Source organism: Chelonoidis abingdonii, chromosome 2, assembly GCF_003597395.2.
Source record: "Chelonoidis abingdonii isolate Lonesome George chromosome 2, CheloAbing_2.0, whole genome shotgun sequence".
NCBI classification, from domain to species: domain Eukaryota; kingdom Metazoa; phylum Chordata; order Testudines; family Testudinidae; genus Chelonoidis; species Chelonoidis abingdonii.
Window position 1 is genome coordinate 280,936,898 of NC_133770.1, and position 15,547 is coordinate 280,952,444.

The 15,547-nt window shown below is 43.5% G+C and overlaps 1 protein-coding gene across 12 annotated transcripts in view; it reads right to left on the reverse strand.

The window, feature by feature from the left end:
* The window catches only part of MTSS1 (MTSS I-BAR domain containing 1), a 196,265-nt gene that overhangs the window by 40,762 nt on the left and 139,956 nt on the right, over positions 1-15,547 (reverse strand). For all 12 annotated transcript variants that reach the window (XM_075063227.1, XM_075063226.1, XM_075063223.1 and 9 more), the window contains 3 exons: positions 11,228-11,312; positions 9,661-9,752; positions 7,329-7,403 (listed from right to left, as the gene is read on the reverse strand). In XM_075063227.1, coding sequence (XP_074919328.1) covers positions 7,329-7,403; positions 9,661-9,752; positions 11,228-11,312 — 252 coding nt within the window. The remainder of the gene's footprint in view (positions 1-7,328; positions 7,404-9,660; positions 9,753-11,227; positions 11,313-15,547) is intronic.

Consider the following 15,547-nt stretch of genomic DNA (forward strand, 5'->3'; position numbering starts at 1 on the left):
ACCGGCGGCGCATGCTCTCTAGTGACATACTCAGAGTGAGTGACAGGTTCTAAGCATGAGTGGCCGGTAGGAGTACTGCTGTAAAAATCTCCGATCAAAGGCGCAGGGGCGCACCGACACCTAAAGTGGAGCACCCACAGGGACATCTCTCGAAGAAGAAGACATGGTTTCTAATCCTTTAATCATTCTCATGACTCTTCTCTGAACCCTCTGCAATTTATCAACATTCTTTTTGCATTGGGGGACTGGAACTGGACCCAGGATCCCAGCAGTTGTCACACCAGTGCCAAATACTCCCACTTAAGATTCTTCTGTTTATTTATCCCAGGATCACATGAGCTGATTATCCACCAGGACTCCCAAGTCCTTTTCAGAGTCTCTACTTCCCAGAATAGAGTCCCTCGTCCTGTTCCTAGATGTATTCATTTACAATGAGCCATATTAAAACACATACTGTTTGATCGCACCCCAGTTTAGCAAGTGATTCAGATCGTTCTGTATCCGTGACTTATCCTCTTCATTATTTACCACTCACCCAATTCTTGTGTCATCCGCAAACTTTATCAGTGATGATTTGATGTTTTCTTCCAGGTCATTGATGAAAATGTTAAATTGCATAGGGCCAAGACCACACCAGTGCAGTGCTGATTCCAAGTTTACAATTATATTTTGAGACCTATCAGCCAGTTTATAATCCAGTTCATGTGTGCCACGTAACTTTTGTATCCTTCTAGGTTTCCGATCAAACTGGAGTGCAGCGCCAACTCAAGTGCCTTACAGAAGTCTACATACATTACATCAATACCATTTCCTTTATCTACCAAACTTGTAATCTCATCGAAAAATTGATCACAACTATCTTGGCGGGAAATATTTTCCATAAACCCATGTTGATTTGCATTAATTAAATTATCCTCTTTAATTCTTTATTATTGAATCTTATACCAGCTGCTCCATTATCCTGCCTGGAATCGATGTCAGGCTGACAGGCCTGAAATTATCCAGGCCGTCCCGTTCACCCTCTTTAACAATTGGCCCAACTGACTCTCCCTCTGGAGCGTATACGGAGCCTGGGCACTTAACCCAGGGCTGTGAGTCCACTAGGCAGCAGGGCACATGAAGCTGGGCATGGCAACGCTGAGCCGAAGTCCCGTCTGTGATTCTAGCCAAGGTCACACAGCTTTACATCTCTCTGTTCTTCCACATCAGCTACACAGTGCAGCACAGTGCTTCACACAAGAGGGAGCATAACCAGGAGGAAACGACCACACCCCTCAGCCCTGTCAGGTACCGCAAGCCCGGCACCCAGCCTGGGTTCTGAGCTGTCTCCCGCAGGCATGCGGCAGGGCCTGGCCTGGGCTCACTCAGTAACAAGAGGCTTGCTCTGCACACAGGTTCGTGGAAAAGGCCATGAAAGCCTTGCTTCAATGTGCTCGCTACGGGGACCAGGTCACCTTCATCCTGAAGCAGGGTGGCTGGGACGTGCTCATGAGCGCCGACACGCACCACAAAAGCGTCTGCCTGCTTGCCCAGTGAGTGCTGCCCAGAACTGACCGCAGCAGCAGCTCCCTGCCCTGGGCCCAGGACACAGCCACATTGCCATCCATGCTGGGTGAGACGCGGCTCCCAATCACCTGCGTGGAACAGGCCGCAGCCTCTGTGCTGTTGGCCGAGGGGTCAGTTGGCTACTTCTCCACCCTGCGCTGCCTGGCGTAAACCACTTCCTGCGTGGCTCTGGCAGGCATGGCTGGACAAAGACAGCCTCCGTCATGTCTTTCCGCAGCGTTGGTGTAGCCCTGTCAGGCCCAGCACATGAGAGAGACAAGGTGGGGGAGGGAATGTCTTTGGTTGGCCCAGTGACTGTGCGTGAGAGAGAGAAGCTAACACAGAAAGCTCCAGCGCTTGTGTCATAAGTAGATAGGTAAGGTAAGGGTTAAGTTTCTTTTACCTGGAAAGGGTAACCAAACACCTGACCAGAGGACCAATCAGAGAACTCACCACACAAGAGAGAGAAGATCTTCCCCTGTCTAGTTGGACCACCAACGTTTGTGCGGCTGCCATTCTTTCTGGCGTCCACAGATAAGAAGTTCCTTGTAAAAGATCCTTGGTCTATAAACAAACTGGGATCGGTCAGAAGAGCTGAGAGGCGGTGGGTTGCTCCGTGCCGCCACCCAAGCTTTTGAAGGCTGTCATCTGCTTCTGCCAGTCTGGAACTTGTTCCCTTGAAGCTGGGACACCATATCTTCCTCAGACTGGGGACTTGGCTTGGTCCCTCTGGAAGTGATGTAGATGATGGGGTTGTTTCTGTAGCTGGTGTACCGCTGTCCGCTGGTGCACCTGGTGTATTTCAGCTTCTGGCTGAGCCTCTCGTATGGTTGTCTGTTGCTGTCAGCCAGTTCAGGTCGTTGGTCCCCTTTCGGCGTTGGGGTTGAAGATGTGCTTGCACTTGCTTGTGCTGGTGCGGGTTGCTGTTCAGTTCCGGGTCTGGGACTGGAGGTGTTGTGGCTGGTTTAGCCGTTGACATGGTATCCGGGTCCACTACCTGAAGTTGGGTCTCTGGTAGCACAGACAGGTTGTCTGTGTCATCACCTGCTTTGTAGTTTGGAAAATTTCCTGGGCGGTTGAACCACAACTGGTGTCGGAGGGTTTAGGATGGTTGGAGCATTTGCCTAGCAGCTCCATCGCCAGTTCATGCTTGTCTGTTTTCCCTCTCTTCATTTCTTTTGTTGTTTTTCCATTTCTTGGCGGTGGGCTCCCCCTCTCCCTTTGGAAGGCTGCCTCTTGGCTGCTTCTTCTTGTTGTAACCTTTGCATCTCTAAGTTTGTGTTTTTCTATCTCCCGTTGGAAGGCTGCATTTTGGGCTTCTTGTCTCTTTTATGGGTTGCCATCCTGGGCTTCTTGTTCAGCCTTTATTCGGTCCATCTGTCTTTGAAGTTCCTTTTTTGTTGTCTAAGGCTGTTGCAGTGCTATTCCTTTTTCAGCGCATCTTGGCACTCATGGTTTCTGTTTTCTTGTGTTGGAGGCCCCTGGTGTTGTTGCCTGAATGCTGGCTTTCTGCCTCCTGAGATTGCCTAGCAACTGACTGACTTGCTCTGGCTCTGTTTGATAGGCAATTGAACAAACAAAAGCTAACTGTATTCACCTGTGTGCGTTTGCTGGCTGGGTACTTAAGTTACAATTGTTACAAAAGAGCTGTAATGGTCTCTTAATGACTCTGCTATACACAATGCAAGCTGTCTAAGAGCAAGCAGAAAATTTTTTTTTTCTCTAGCACTTTAAAACCAACCCTTTTCCCTGTTAATCCCTAGCAAAAAAAAGAAAAATAAGGTAGCTACTGGTTTTTGGATTTTATATCCCACCGCTACCCATCATTGTGGTAAACGTCTGTCCCAGATCTGGACTTTAGTGTACAAAATCTGGGTGTTTACTGTGAACCTTCCCAAGCTTATACCCCAGCTTTGGATCTATTTCGCTGCACCAAGATAAGAATTAGGCTCTATTCAGCCTGGATTCCCCAAATACTCCTGGGGGACCCTCTGTGGACTCCCCAAACTTCCTTTGGGAAGACCCCCAAGACCCAGACCCCTGGTCTCCCTATCTCATCCCCAGCTTCCCCACCTTCCGGTGAGCCTGGGCGAATGCTACTTAACTCCTTGAATGCAAAACCAAGAGAGCTATTTATCCCCCGAGGCTAGGCATTCAAAGCTAAATCACAGCTAACCACCAGGAGATTCCCCCTCCCCCCCACCCCCCCGGTTACGTAGCAGTAACTAGAGAAAAACTGCAACCACAAGGGAACAGAGTTGATTCTTTCTCTCTTCCCCTTAGCCTGTTCTCTTCCCTGGGAACAATAGCAAAATAACCCACAGCCTGGCTTTTCCCTTCCCTTTGCCTCACTAGGAAAGAAACTCCACAAGTTTTAAAAAGAAACTTTATATAAAAAGAAAGAAAATACAAAACAATAATCTTGCATTAGAAACTCAATACAGGCTCTTGCTTATAAGAAAATATGAATACACAGTCTGATTAAAAGATAGCCCCGTTTAAAACCAGTCCAGCAAATCAACACACTTGTAAATACAACACAAAAGCTCATCACAGCCGAATTACTTTGTTTCCTTTACTCACACTTTGTAGGAAATTTAGAAACAAATAGGAGTTAGCAGAAAGCTGTTTGCTCCATAGCCGGGAAGAACAAAAAAGAGAACCAGAGTACACAATTCCCGCCCCTGACTTTTAAAAAATCCAGTTCTCTGATTGGTCCTCTGGTCAGGTGTTTGGTTCCCTTTGTTCACCCTTTACAGGCAAAAGAAAATTAACCCTTACCTTACCTATCTACTTATGACAGCTCTGACACTTAATTACCAAGCTCTACTTCAGTTTGTCACTACTAGAAGTTTCTGCTTATAAGATACTGCAGATTGATAGCAAGAATAGTGCAGTCAGGACTGAGGCACATTAAGCAGATATTTAGAAGGAAGCATAAAAACAGTTTTGCCTTCATGATGCCTGCTTTTAGCTAGACATGTATTTTATTTTAAGGACAACGTCTTGATGCTTCAAGTCTGGGGATCAGAAGGCAAGGGATAGGGAGAAGAGAAAGCATATGACACCTATTTTCTTCTTTGCTTCATTGTTTTTTCAAATGTTAGAGGGAGGAGCTAGTCTCCTCTCCATTGTGTGCGCGATCCACTGGACTGACAGACTCAGGAATTCATTTTTTTCACTTCTACTTAAGCTTTAGTTTGTAGCTAGGTAGCTGTGTAACCATACTCAAGGTAGAGAGAGAGAAGGGACAAAGGTTTCCTAAGAAACACAGTGGACCCTGATTTCATTGTGTATTGGGTTGGCTATCTGGCTGGCTTCCTTTATTCTTCTCATTTCCAACCTCCCTTGCTGCACCCTTTGCCACTAATTTTGTCCTCAGTTCCTACCTTAAAGAAACTTTGGATCCAAGTATTCCTCAAGACAGAGACGACTCAGGGAGCTGCAGTGTCCCAAGAATGCATTCCACACCAGCATGGGCGATTCAATAAGGAGTCTGACAGCATATCCCAAAGTGCCAACATTTAGAAAGGGTGACTGGATTTTTAAACCAGTACCTATTCACAGTATTACCACAATGGAATCTGTGTCATGATGGAGACACTAATGCAAATGGTCTTTTACTTTTCCCCTTTTAATCCTTTCACAAAATAAAAAAAGACACCACATTGAGCTAATGATCTCTTAGCCAGCTCTGGTTCCTTTAAAAAAAATAAATAAATAAATAAAAGGCAACAGCCTCCACTGCACATCCTTCTCTACATGGAGACAGGATAAGAGAACACACACATTAGTCACCTTGCTTAATGCATTTCTGGAAGATGCTCAGATACTATGGTAATGAGCCTGGTATAAGAAACTAGATAGGACAGCACTGAACATATCTCCATGCTCCAGCAGAGAAGGCATTAAGTGTTCCTTCTCTCCAGGCAGGGTGACGAGACAACAAGGGTGAAAAATCAGGGCAGGGGGTGGGGGGTAATAGGAGCCTATACAAGAAAAAGACCCAAAATTGGGACTGTCCCTATAAAATTGGGACATCTGGTCACCCTATCTCCAGGGAGTCTCTGCACCACGGAGTGTGCCGGCTAGCCTGGGAGAGAGCAAGGGATAACCCGCTAGGAGATAACCTCTGAGACAAAACTCATGTAAAGATGGTTCCACGGTCCCACTCTAGACACGTTCTCTGTAACTCTCCATCTGAAGGACGCCATGCATTCCAGGGTTGCTCATGGTATCCAACGAAAAAGAAAGGGGGACTGCAGGTGGTTGGGAGGGGAATAGCATACATTAGTTCGATAAAATTAAGACTGAAATCAGCCAATTTCTCAAACAAGGAGTAAGCAAAGCTAAGAACCTAAACCGAGATTATGATTTGATATTGGATTCTTCCCCAGAAGAACTCCTGATACCGGCAAAGACTGCTGGCCCCACTGTGCTAATCACCTATTTTGCAGTCTTTTGCTGGTTTTTTCCCTTCCCCTCCATTTTTCCTGTAAATAGCTAGAGAAGCTTCAAGAGCAATTTATTTACTATGAAATAATTTAGTCATATGATTATCCATTAGAATACAGTTCATAATCTCTGCTAACTCAGTGGTCAGAAAGGGAAGTTAGTGATGCCTTGGATAAAACATGAATTCATCTGAATCTCCGAGATGTCGAAAGTGAAGGCGCAGCAGAGGATCCTGTGCCACGGGATCCTCTGCTGCTTTTACAGATCCAGACTAACACGGCTACCTCTCTGATACTTGAAAGTGAAGGAAACTCCACATCCCACCACTCACTCGGCTTGGCTCTACACTTCCAGGTTTAAGCCAGCATGGGAAGTATAAGTTCCAATAGGAGACCTGTCCAAAGCATACTTCCGACCCAGCTGATATCAGAGAGCACAGCACCAGGAGGTAAGGAGAGCTTGGTCCTGCAAGGTTTCCAGTCCAGTTTTGCAAGCGTACGGAGGCAGTAGTAAGAATATGAAACTTACGGGCTGGTGAGGTTTGTGCATCACTCTGCAGAGCTCGGGACCTCACTCTGTGTTACCACCACAGCCCTCTGACTTCAAGAAGGTGCCAATTTAAAATAAAGCACTGACAAATCACCAATGGGGAACAAACCACTGTGAAAAACCACAGATTCTGCTACCAAACATTGTATCACTGGATTATGAGAGAAAGAGTTTGGGAATTTTGTTGGGGGAGGAGGAGGAGGAGGAGGAGGAAGAGGAAACTATTGTACTGCCTTTCTTTACCTCATCTTCTGGCTTTTTACTATTCCTAAGTGCACTCTCTGACAGCGACCAATACCAGCTTCCTACAGCTGTCATTTTATGAATCTTCTAACAAACAATGGGAAGTTTAGGAGATTATAAATTGTAAAAGATGGGGGTGGAAAAGAGAGAACAGCAAAATTTCCTTCTATAACTACTACAGAGCATTTGCATAATGGCTTTTCTATACTATTCCAAAGCTTCCAGGAAATTTTGCATGTATAACACAGCACAAGTCATACAACGTTATCAGTTTCTTAACATGAAAAAAAACACAAAAATATTCCATTTAAAAAAACCTCTCTATGCTGATCAATTTTGTACAGAGAGATTTTTCACACTCTTTTAAGGCATTTTAAAACAGACAGCAGCTTTTATGCTTTCTACTAGAACACCATGACAGGAGATGTGACACTATATGGAATGATGGTTTCCACAGAACATCCTATAGCTAGGAAATTTTTGCCAATGAATCCTTCACAAAAGTATCTCATTGATAAAAGTATGGAGAAAGTTACCTTTCTTTGCTTTCTTCTGCAGTTTCAGCGTGTCTGATGACTTCTTTTTTATCTCTTGGCGGGCTTTTTTGTACTCTACAAAACACAGTCTGTATATCAACACATTTGATACTTGGTTCAGTCTTTGTTTTACAAAAGAGACTCTGTTTTAAGACACTATAAATGTTCCCTAGACTAGAAATTTTAGCACAGCACACAGGGATTTTCACTTTTAATCAGAGCAGCTTAAAAATCAGATTGACATTTTGTAGTTTCTGTAGCTTTGGTTTTGGGTGAAATAGTGCTCACGGGGTACACCTACATGCAATAAAACATACATAGCACTGAATCTGAGAGCCTGGGTCAGCTGATTCAGGTTCGTGGAGCTTGTGCAGTGGGGCTAAAAATAGCGGTGGAGAGGTTTGGGCTTGGGCTGGCTCCCAGGCTTTCAGACACTTCTCCCTGGCAGAGTCTCAGAGCCTAGGCTCTAGCCTGAGCCCAAATGTCTACATTGGAATTTTATAGCCCAACAGTCTGCACCCCATCAGCCTGAGTCAGCTAACACAAGCCAACTGCTCCTGTGCCATGCAGTGTACCGCAGTGTAGATGTACCCCCAATGGCCCTTTTTTCCCCCAAATAAACTAGGTCTTTACAGACATATCAGTGAACATAACACAAAATGAGAGAACTAGCTTGATTCATGACTTATCCATTAATAGCAATGGAACACAGGAAGATTTTGACAGGCCTCTCAGAACGTGTGTGTTCAAAAATTAGTATCCACTAACTGTAAAATAGAGAACACTATATTTACTATCCCCTTTGAAAGACAGGGAAGGGCTGTCATATCTAGAGCTAGGCAAAACTTTTTGGCTGAAACTCTTTTTGCAAAAAAAATTATTTTTTTTTTTTTAAAATGGAGATTCTGGTTGACCGACACATTTTGCGAATGTGTCAATTTCGGCAAATAGTTTTGGTCCCAGGTATGCAATCTCTCATCTGTTTTAACAGCAATACCACCTTGCTCTTATATACTATTTTCCATCAGTAAATCTCTAAGGGGTTTATAGTGGAGGTCGGTATCATAATCCCAATTTTACAGATGGAAAAACTGAGGCATAGAAAAGGAAGTGACTTGCCCACCATCACGCAGCAGGACAGTGGCAGGACCAGCAATTGAACCCAGGTCTCTTGTGCCCCATTCCAGTGCTCTATCCACTTGGCTGCACCGATCCCCAACCTCCACTCTTCAGAGAACCCCACATTTAGAAGCCCAGCTGATCCCTCCTGCCCACTGGTTCTCTCTGCTTAAATCTCCCCCAGGCACCTCTGTAGTTGCAAGAGTGAAGGACAGGATGGAACTTCCTTCAGAGACTGTTGATGCTTCTATTAGGCCACAATATCAACTGGGTGCTAAGAGGCACATCCTCCCACAGGGACCACTGTGCAGCCTCCACAGGAGGCTCAACTGTTCTCAGTCCAACAAGCCCGGGTCACTGCACAGCCATGATCTGAATGCTCAGAGCATTACTAGATCAGCAAGCATGATTTTGCTTTGTTCACACAGACCCAAGGACTTGAATTTTAAAGGGTAACAGTAAAACATAAACAAGTTCAAACGGCTGTGTCAGAGGTCAACTGCCCCCAGTGCAACACCTCGTATGTCTGAAATTGTTTCCTGGCAACAGCCATGGCTCCAGCTGTGTGCAACTATCCCTCTCTCCCCACACTGTGCATTCTATGAGAGAGATCACCCCATCACAGAACAGCACTGCCGAGTGGGAAGATGGCTTCTCCTGCCCTCTAACAGATGGTTTTCCAAGTTCTCTTTGAATATTTATCTCTTATATCTTATTGGATATAAAACAAAAAAGACTGAATGCTTTACAAGACTACATGATAGCTGGAGGGCGATCTGGCTGAGGCTTCCCTTAACATTACAGGTAGCCTGCAAATCCCAGGGCTGTCGAGTGGTGGGTGCCATATCCCCAGCAGAGTGCATGACAAGGCATCACACAGCAAGAGATTGCTGAGAAAAACACCATGCCAGACTTAAATTTACAAGAGAAGATTCACCTAGGTTTAGTAATATGCTGAAAACAGCCCATTACAGAGTTCATTTAGACTCTTCAGCACCTAGCTTCAAAATTAAGCTTGCAACGCTTGAAGAATTAGCAAACTATATTTGCTAAGTAGTTTTTAAAAAAATAATAAGGAAAATTAGTATAGATCTTAAGCAAGTGTAATATGGTTTTCCCAATACCCAGTAAAAGGAGAAGTGCCGTGTTAGGAAGAAATCTTGTATTACAACCTTGTCCTATAATACTACAGTGTTTTTCCTCTATAAACTACCTTTTGCATGGTCTTTATCCAGTTGATTGGCCACTTTCTTCCACTCTTCCATCTGTTCTTGAAGTGGGTTTATCAGACAGTCAATTAAAGCACTAATTTTGTTGAAAAAACACAAAGAGCAATCAAATCCTGCAGATGCCCTTATTTCTATATCCAGAGCCAAGGTCAATATTGGAGTATTTTACTCTGCTGCAACAGTTAATAGTGCCATGGAATGCAAATATCTAAACTTGAAAGTGTTTAAGTGCCTGCTATACAATCAGGTGTTACAACGTGACCCAAATTTCTCTGGTTGGATGAAAGCCAAAGATGAGACACTCAAAAAACCCGCATAACAGAAGAACAAGAATTAGTGTGTAGAAGTTCAGGGGAGGTGTGGAATAGAATATAAACCAGAAGAGTGACCTGAAACAGTCCCAATGTAAACAATTTGATTTTTCATTTGTCACATGCTTGCATAAGTCAATGTTTGCAGAATGCTCTAGATTGATGTCCTGAAGACTAATGGCTTCTATTTATCCAAAAAGATTGTACAAATACGTAATGCACAGGCAGAGCACAAACAGCAGCAGTCTAAGCGTCTATATCCTGCCTCATCCATGTGCCCCAATCCTTATCAGTGGGGACATGGTGCTGGGGTAATTCAGTCTCTATGCCCGCTGAATTCCTGGCATCTCTGCTGAGAACGCTAAATAGGAATTTCAACTGTGGTTGTGGATTCTATGATATGGCATTAGAAACTGTCCACTAGGGACCTGGATTGAGACCAAACTCATTTAAAATAGGCTACTGACCAGCCAATTTTTGGTCACAGCTGACACAAGCTGAATTCAAACCAGTAATTGAGAGATGACAGGACTACCCCTTTTACCAATCTTCAGTCCCTCAAATTTAGCCCATTAAAAAAAATGTATCTAGGTCAAAGAAATGGCAGGTCACAGTTTCCTCTTACCACTCGCAGAGTATGTATTTTACTTCTGTGATAAAAGGTGTTGGAGTAAGCATATTGGCAGCTTTCTTCCTAACACACAACAAGATTGTGTTATCCTCCCCCACCTCACTATTTTCATGTCCTGTAGAAATCTACTGAAATGGGGCGCAGTGGAGGAGTTCAGTTCAAGTCAGTTTGCTCCCAAACCTTCTTGGCTGCAAGTTATTCGGATTCCCATGCATTTGAGAAGATGAGATGAAGTACTTGCTTTTACTTTAACTCAATGACAACACAGAAATTCTAAGCCCAGTCCCCAACACCATGAATTGACTGCTCACTGCTGAGCTACACTAACTTTGATGTTAGGAATTTCCAGCATTTAAAGCAGCTTGAGCTGGCAAGACCAATTCTCAGAATGAGCAGCTAAATCCCTGTTCCTCTCCATTTCTATGAAGTCCATTTTGTTGGGGGAGAGAAAAGAAAGCCTGTTCTTACTGACTTTAAGTCAGAGGTCAGCTGGAAGCCAACACTGGTAAACAGCTTAACGTGCTCCTGAATAAAAGGGGCTCAGTAACAATTATGTTTTGACTGTAGTCTAGATTCCCAAGCTTTGGGCCAGGCTGCATAATTGCTCACCTTGAAAACTGCCTGAGTTTGGACTCTATACTTCTGTGTCTCATGCACATTCTTGTCAGCGCAGACCCAATTTCTCTGGTACCACCTGAAAACGAAATACAAAAGAGTTAAGGAACAGGGATCTCTCAGATGTGAAACTCTCACTGTGATGTTGATGGAAGCTGAATTAAATATCACATTGTAAAATTAAGTCCCTAGTGTACTATTAACAGCAGAACTACTAAACAATATTTGACATTTAGGAAAAGAGATTTATTGCTGATCACCAGAAGCCGAGAACTAGATTAACAAGAGGACAAAATAGTTTTCTCTCTAGAGGGCTCAGTGTGCCAAGAATGTGTAGAGGATCAACATACTCTCAACATTTTACTTGGAAGGGATCCAAACGGAGCATGAGAGCTGGGAGATCAGAGCTGGGTGTGTAGGAGGAAGAAGCAGGGTAAAGAGAGAAGAGAGAGAGTTGGGAGCAGCAACAAACACTGATCAGGTCAGTGTCTACAGAGACACAGTAATCCAACGTCTTGAAACAATATATCCAGGACTTTTGACTAATTTCCTTTCGCCAGATTCTTCGCAGCCAATATTGCGAAGTTTTTGGTATTTAAAACACCCATTTCAGCACAGATTACGCTCTCTCTTCCCAAACCCAATCCTGGATATAGTACACATATCAGTAATCGTCACAGATCATGCATCTATCACTTCATAATATTGCCAGAAGATGGCACTGTTTATGTGCGCTATGCTCCCAGTCATTCATTTCAGTGCCTCCTAATGAAAACTTCTCTTGACAGCAAATGATTAATTTTTAAGACTTTTTCTCCCCGAAATATATTTTCTTTTAAAGAAAGCATTTGGCTGCTCTATAATTTAATTAAACAATCATCTTGGCCTTTTCTGTATTCAGTTAGCTCTTGTTTTGATAGCCATATGGTTCTAGCTATATGTAAGCTAAGCGGTAGCATCTCAGCAAACTTCTATACAAAGTCCTAACTAATTTGTTAAAAATATTTACCAGGGTTGTGTGAAACACCCATAACAGTTTTAAAACCTCAAAATGTAAAATTTTTCATTTTGATTGTGATATTGATCTGATTTTGCAATATGCTTTGAAATTTTGTGAGTTTTCCTAAAAACTAGACTGTTTAAGCACAATGTGTTTACTTTCAGGTGAAAAGCTCAATATGGTCAATATTTCAATTTGAAAATCAATTTTTACATTTAAAAAAATTGCCAAATGTCACGTTTTGATGTTAAAATTATTTTCACAAATAGCAAAATTTTGGGCCCACCAAATGACCCAGAATGAAATTGCAAATATTTTGCACAAAATGCTGTGGGTTTTTATTTTTTGGCTCTTTATTATGACAGAAGCCTTTTATTTACCCTTTTGAACATGTTCAGAATTAAATTCCTTTAAAGAATTAATTTAATAAAAACATTCAGAAGTTTAAAGTTTTACTAACATTTATAAGAATGAAGGTGCTGTAATATAACTAACAATTGTGCAAAAACAATGACTGAAGAAAGCTTGCAGACATGAATGGGTCTTTACAGTTGAGGCAGATCAATCTTCTCTGGTTAGTACTGCAGTTCATACAACGTTACTGCACATATAGCTGGGTACCTAAAAGCGGAAAAATCAGACCCCTCGTCTCCCACAGTGAAAAATTATGTCTGCTACTGACAGGATCTTTCTTGTCCCACATGCTCAGTATGGTCTTATTCTTCATTCTCCCTAACAGAGAACTACCAGGCCATTAAAAAACAAGCAAAGAACAGAACATCTTGTCCTAATGGAGGCAGAACTACTACTGGAGATTTCAAGGAAGGTCTCCTAAGCAAAAACTTTCTCCATTGTCATTAGTGGAGTAACTTACCATTCAAGATACAGTGAAATGCTGCATTATGCAAGAACTGGGGAAACTTGAACAGGAACACAAGTATTCTAGGGTTTTTATAGGTTAATATTTATGCTTCTCTAACCCCACACCATGAGAAAAAGGAAGAGCCATTTAAAAACGGAAAATGGGAAATGGGGAACGTGTTTTGTAAAACGGAGAATAAGGGTCAGCTAAAATAAATAAGGGCACTAATAAAAACTACCAGGCAGTACTATTATAACCCAAGTAGCAGTAACCAACCAACATAAATATGCACATTCAACACACAAGGATATATATATGCACGACAAAACTGCATGAAACAAGGTCTACTTATTATTTCTGTTTATTAATAACAATAAAGCACATTTGCAGATTTTCAAAGTATTTACTATTAATTGCAACAAGCTCTTTCAGAGGTGTGAAAAAACTGGGTTTTTCCAGAAAACAACACTAGTTTTGGGATGGAAGGACTGTTTGTTTGTTTGTTTTTTAAACGATAGCCCCCTCCCCCCATCTTTTGACTTTTTTTTTTTTTAATACCATAAACATCAGGTGTAAATTTCAATCTATGAATGAAAATTATCCTAAAATGTTTAGAAAACAATGAAGTGATGAGCAGATCCAAGTTTTTGTATGCCTGTTAGGAAACAAAGTCTAGAACTGTTACAGAAGCCTAGAAGGGAAGAAGAATCGGTAGAGTCAATGGTGACAAGGAGAAGCCAGACCAGCACATGAAATTAAATGTCAGTGAATATTAAAGAGAAGAGACTGGGAGAAGTTGTCAATGGTGAGCATGAGGCTTAGTTTGTTAAAATCTTGCTGTGAGTGGGTAGGGCATCTGATAATACGATTGTGACGTGGTGGACCTGGCTCTGAGGGTCCCTCCTGGAGGCCTCGCAGCCCTGCCACACCCCGGCCCAGAAAAGGGCAGTGGAGAGGGTCCTCCAAGCTGCCTAGAGTGGCTGTATGGGACACAATCAATCAGAAAGGGGCTGCAGGGAGCAGCCAATCAGGACCCAGCTGGCTAGTATAAGAAATGTTACAGGGCCAGAGTGAGAGCAGTTCCTTGCTAGAGCAGGAGGAGAGTGGACCATGTGCTTGGCTAGCTGAGGGAGCTACAGGACCTAGGACAGAGCAGTGCTGGCAGAGGCTGGGGGGAACATGAAGGAGCCACGCTGGCTGTTGGGACTCAACCAGGACAAGGCCCTGAGGTAAGGGTGAAGAATGTTCTGGGGCCATGGGCAAGTGGCCCAGGGAACTGTACCACTGACCGTTTATTTAAAAGGCTGTGGCAGGTGGCTGCTATCTATAGGGTCCCTGGACTGGGACCCAGAGTAGAGGCGGGGCCGAGTCAGCCCCACCAGCCACTGGGAAAATGGCCTGGTCTTTGATACACCCCAGAAGAGGACCTGAACTCTTTTAATGGCCCAGATGAAGAGCTGAGGCCAGAAAGGCCCAGAGGGGGCAAAGACACTGTCTCCAGGGAGGGAGCTCTGGGGCACTGCTCCATACCAGAGGGGGGACAATTTGAGAGAGGCCAGAAGGGCTGAAAGGCAGTTTGAACCAGGGTACTACAATAGGTCCTGCTGGACTGACTGAAGAGTGAGCCCAGAGATACGGCTGCAGACAAAGGGACCTGAGATGGGCCCCCTGTTGGACTTATATCCAGGATGAGGTTTGATTGAACTCACATACAGACTGTGTGAGACCTGGCCGGAGGGCTGGATCGCTGAAGACTTACCACAGAGCAGAGAGAAAGTGCAGGTGCACACACTGCCAGGGGGGCGCTCGTGAAAGGTGAGTGCACCCCATTACAATGATGCTGTACAATGTCAGTTAGCTTAATCTTATTTTTCTCTGTTCACAGTGTTGAATTCACCAAGCAATTGCTCACTCTAAGTGGTAAATGTGAAATTTGCTGATCAGTACCGCAAAATCAGTGGTTAATGTTTAAGTCATTTCCGAACAGCACACGAATGTATCTGACTCAGCTCGTCTAAAACCAAAGGAAGTGTTAGGAAACAAGTGACTGCCAAAAGTTGCTAAGTAACAAAAGAGAAAGGATTCATCCTCATATAATAAAGCACAAAGAATTAGTTTCTTCAGAACCTTCAAGATCAAATGTGCTACTGAATGAAAATGTATGCATAAATGGAAGCACAGAGGGACACCGAGTCTGATGATCCCAGAAACGAGACATTTGCAGTGGCACAGTCAGTATCAAAATATAGCTGCAAAGATTATTTAAGTCCCAGATCCAGACCTTCCAGCAGCTCATCATCTTCATTCCAGGGTAACAATGCTATGGGACCACTAAAAAAACCCAACAGTTGCATATAGCAACTTGCCATAAACAATTACAGTGCTGTTTGATGCAGACCATGGTGATCTTTGTTGTATTCCTCAAAGCCTTCTCATTTGCAGGCTGCTGCCA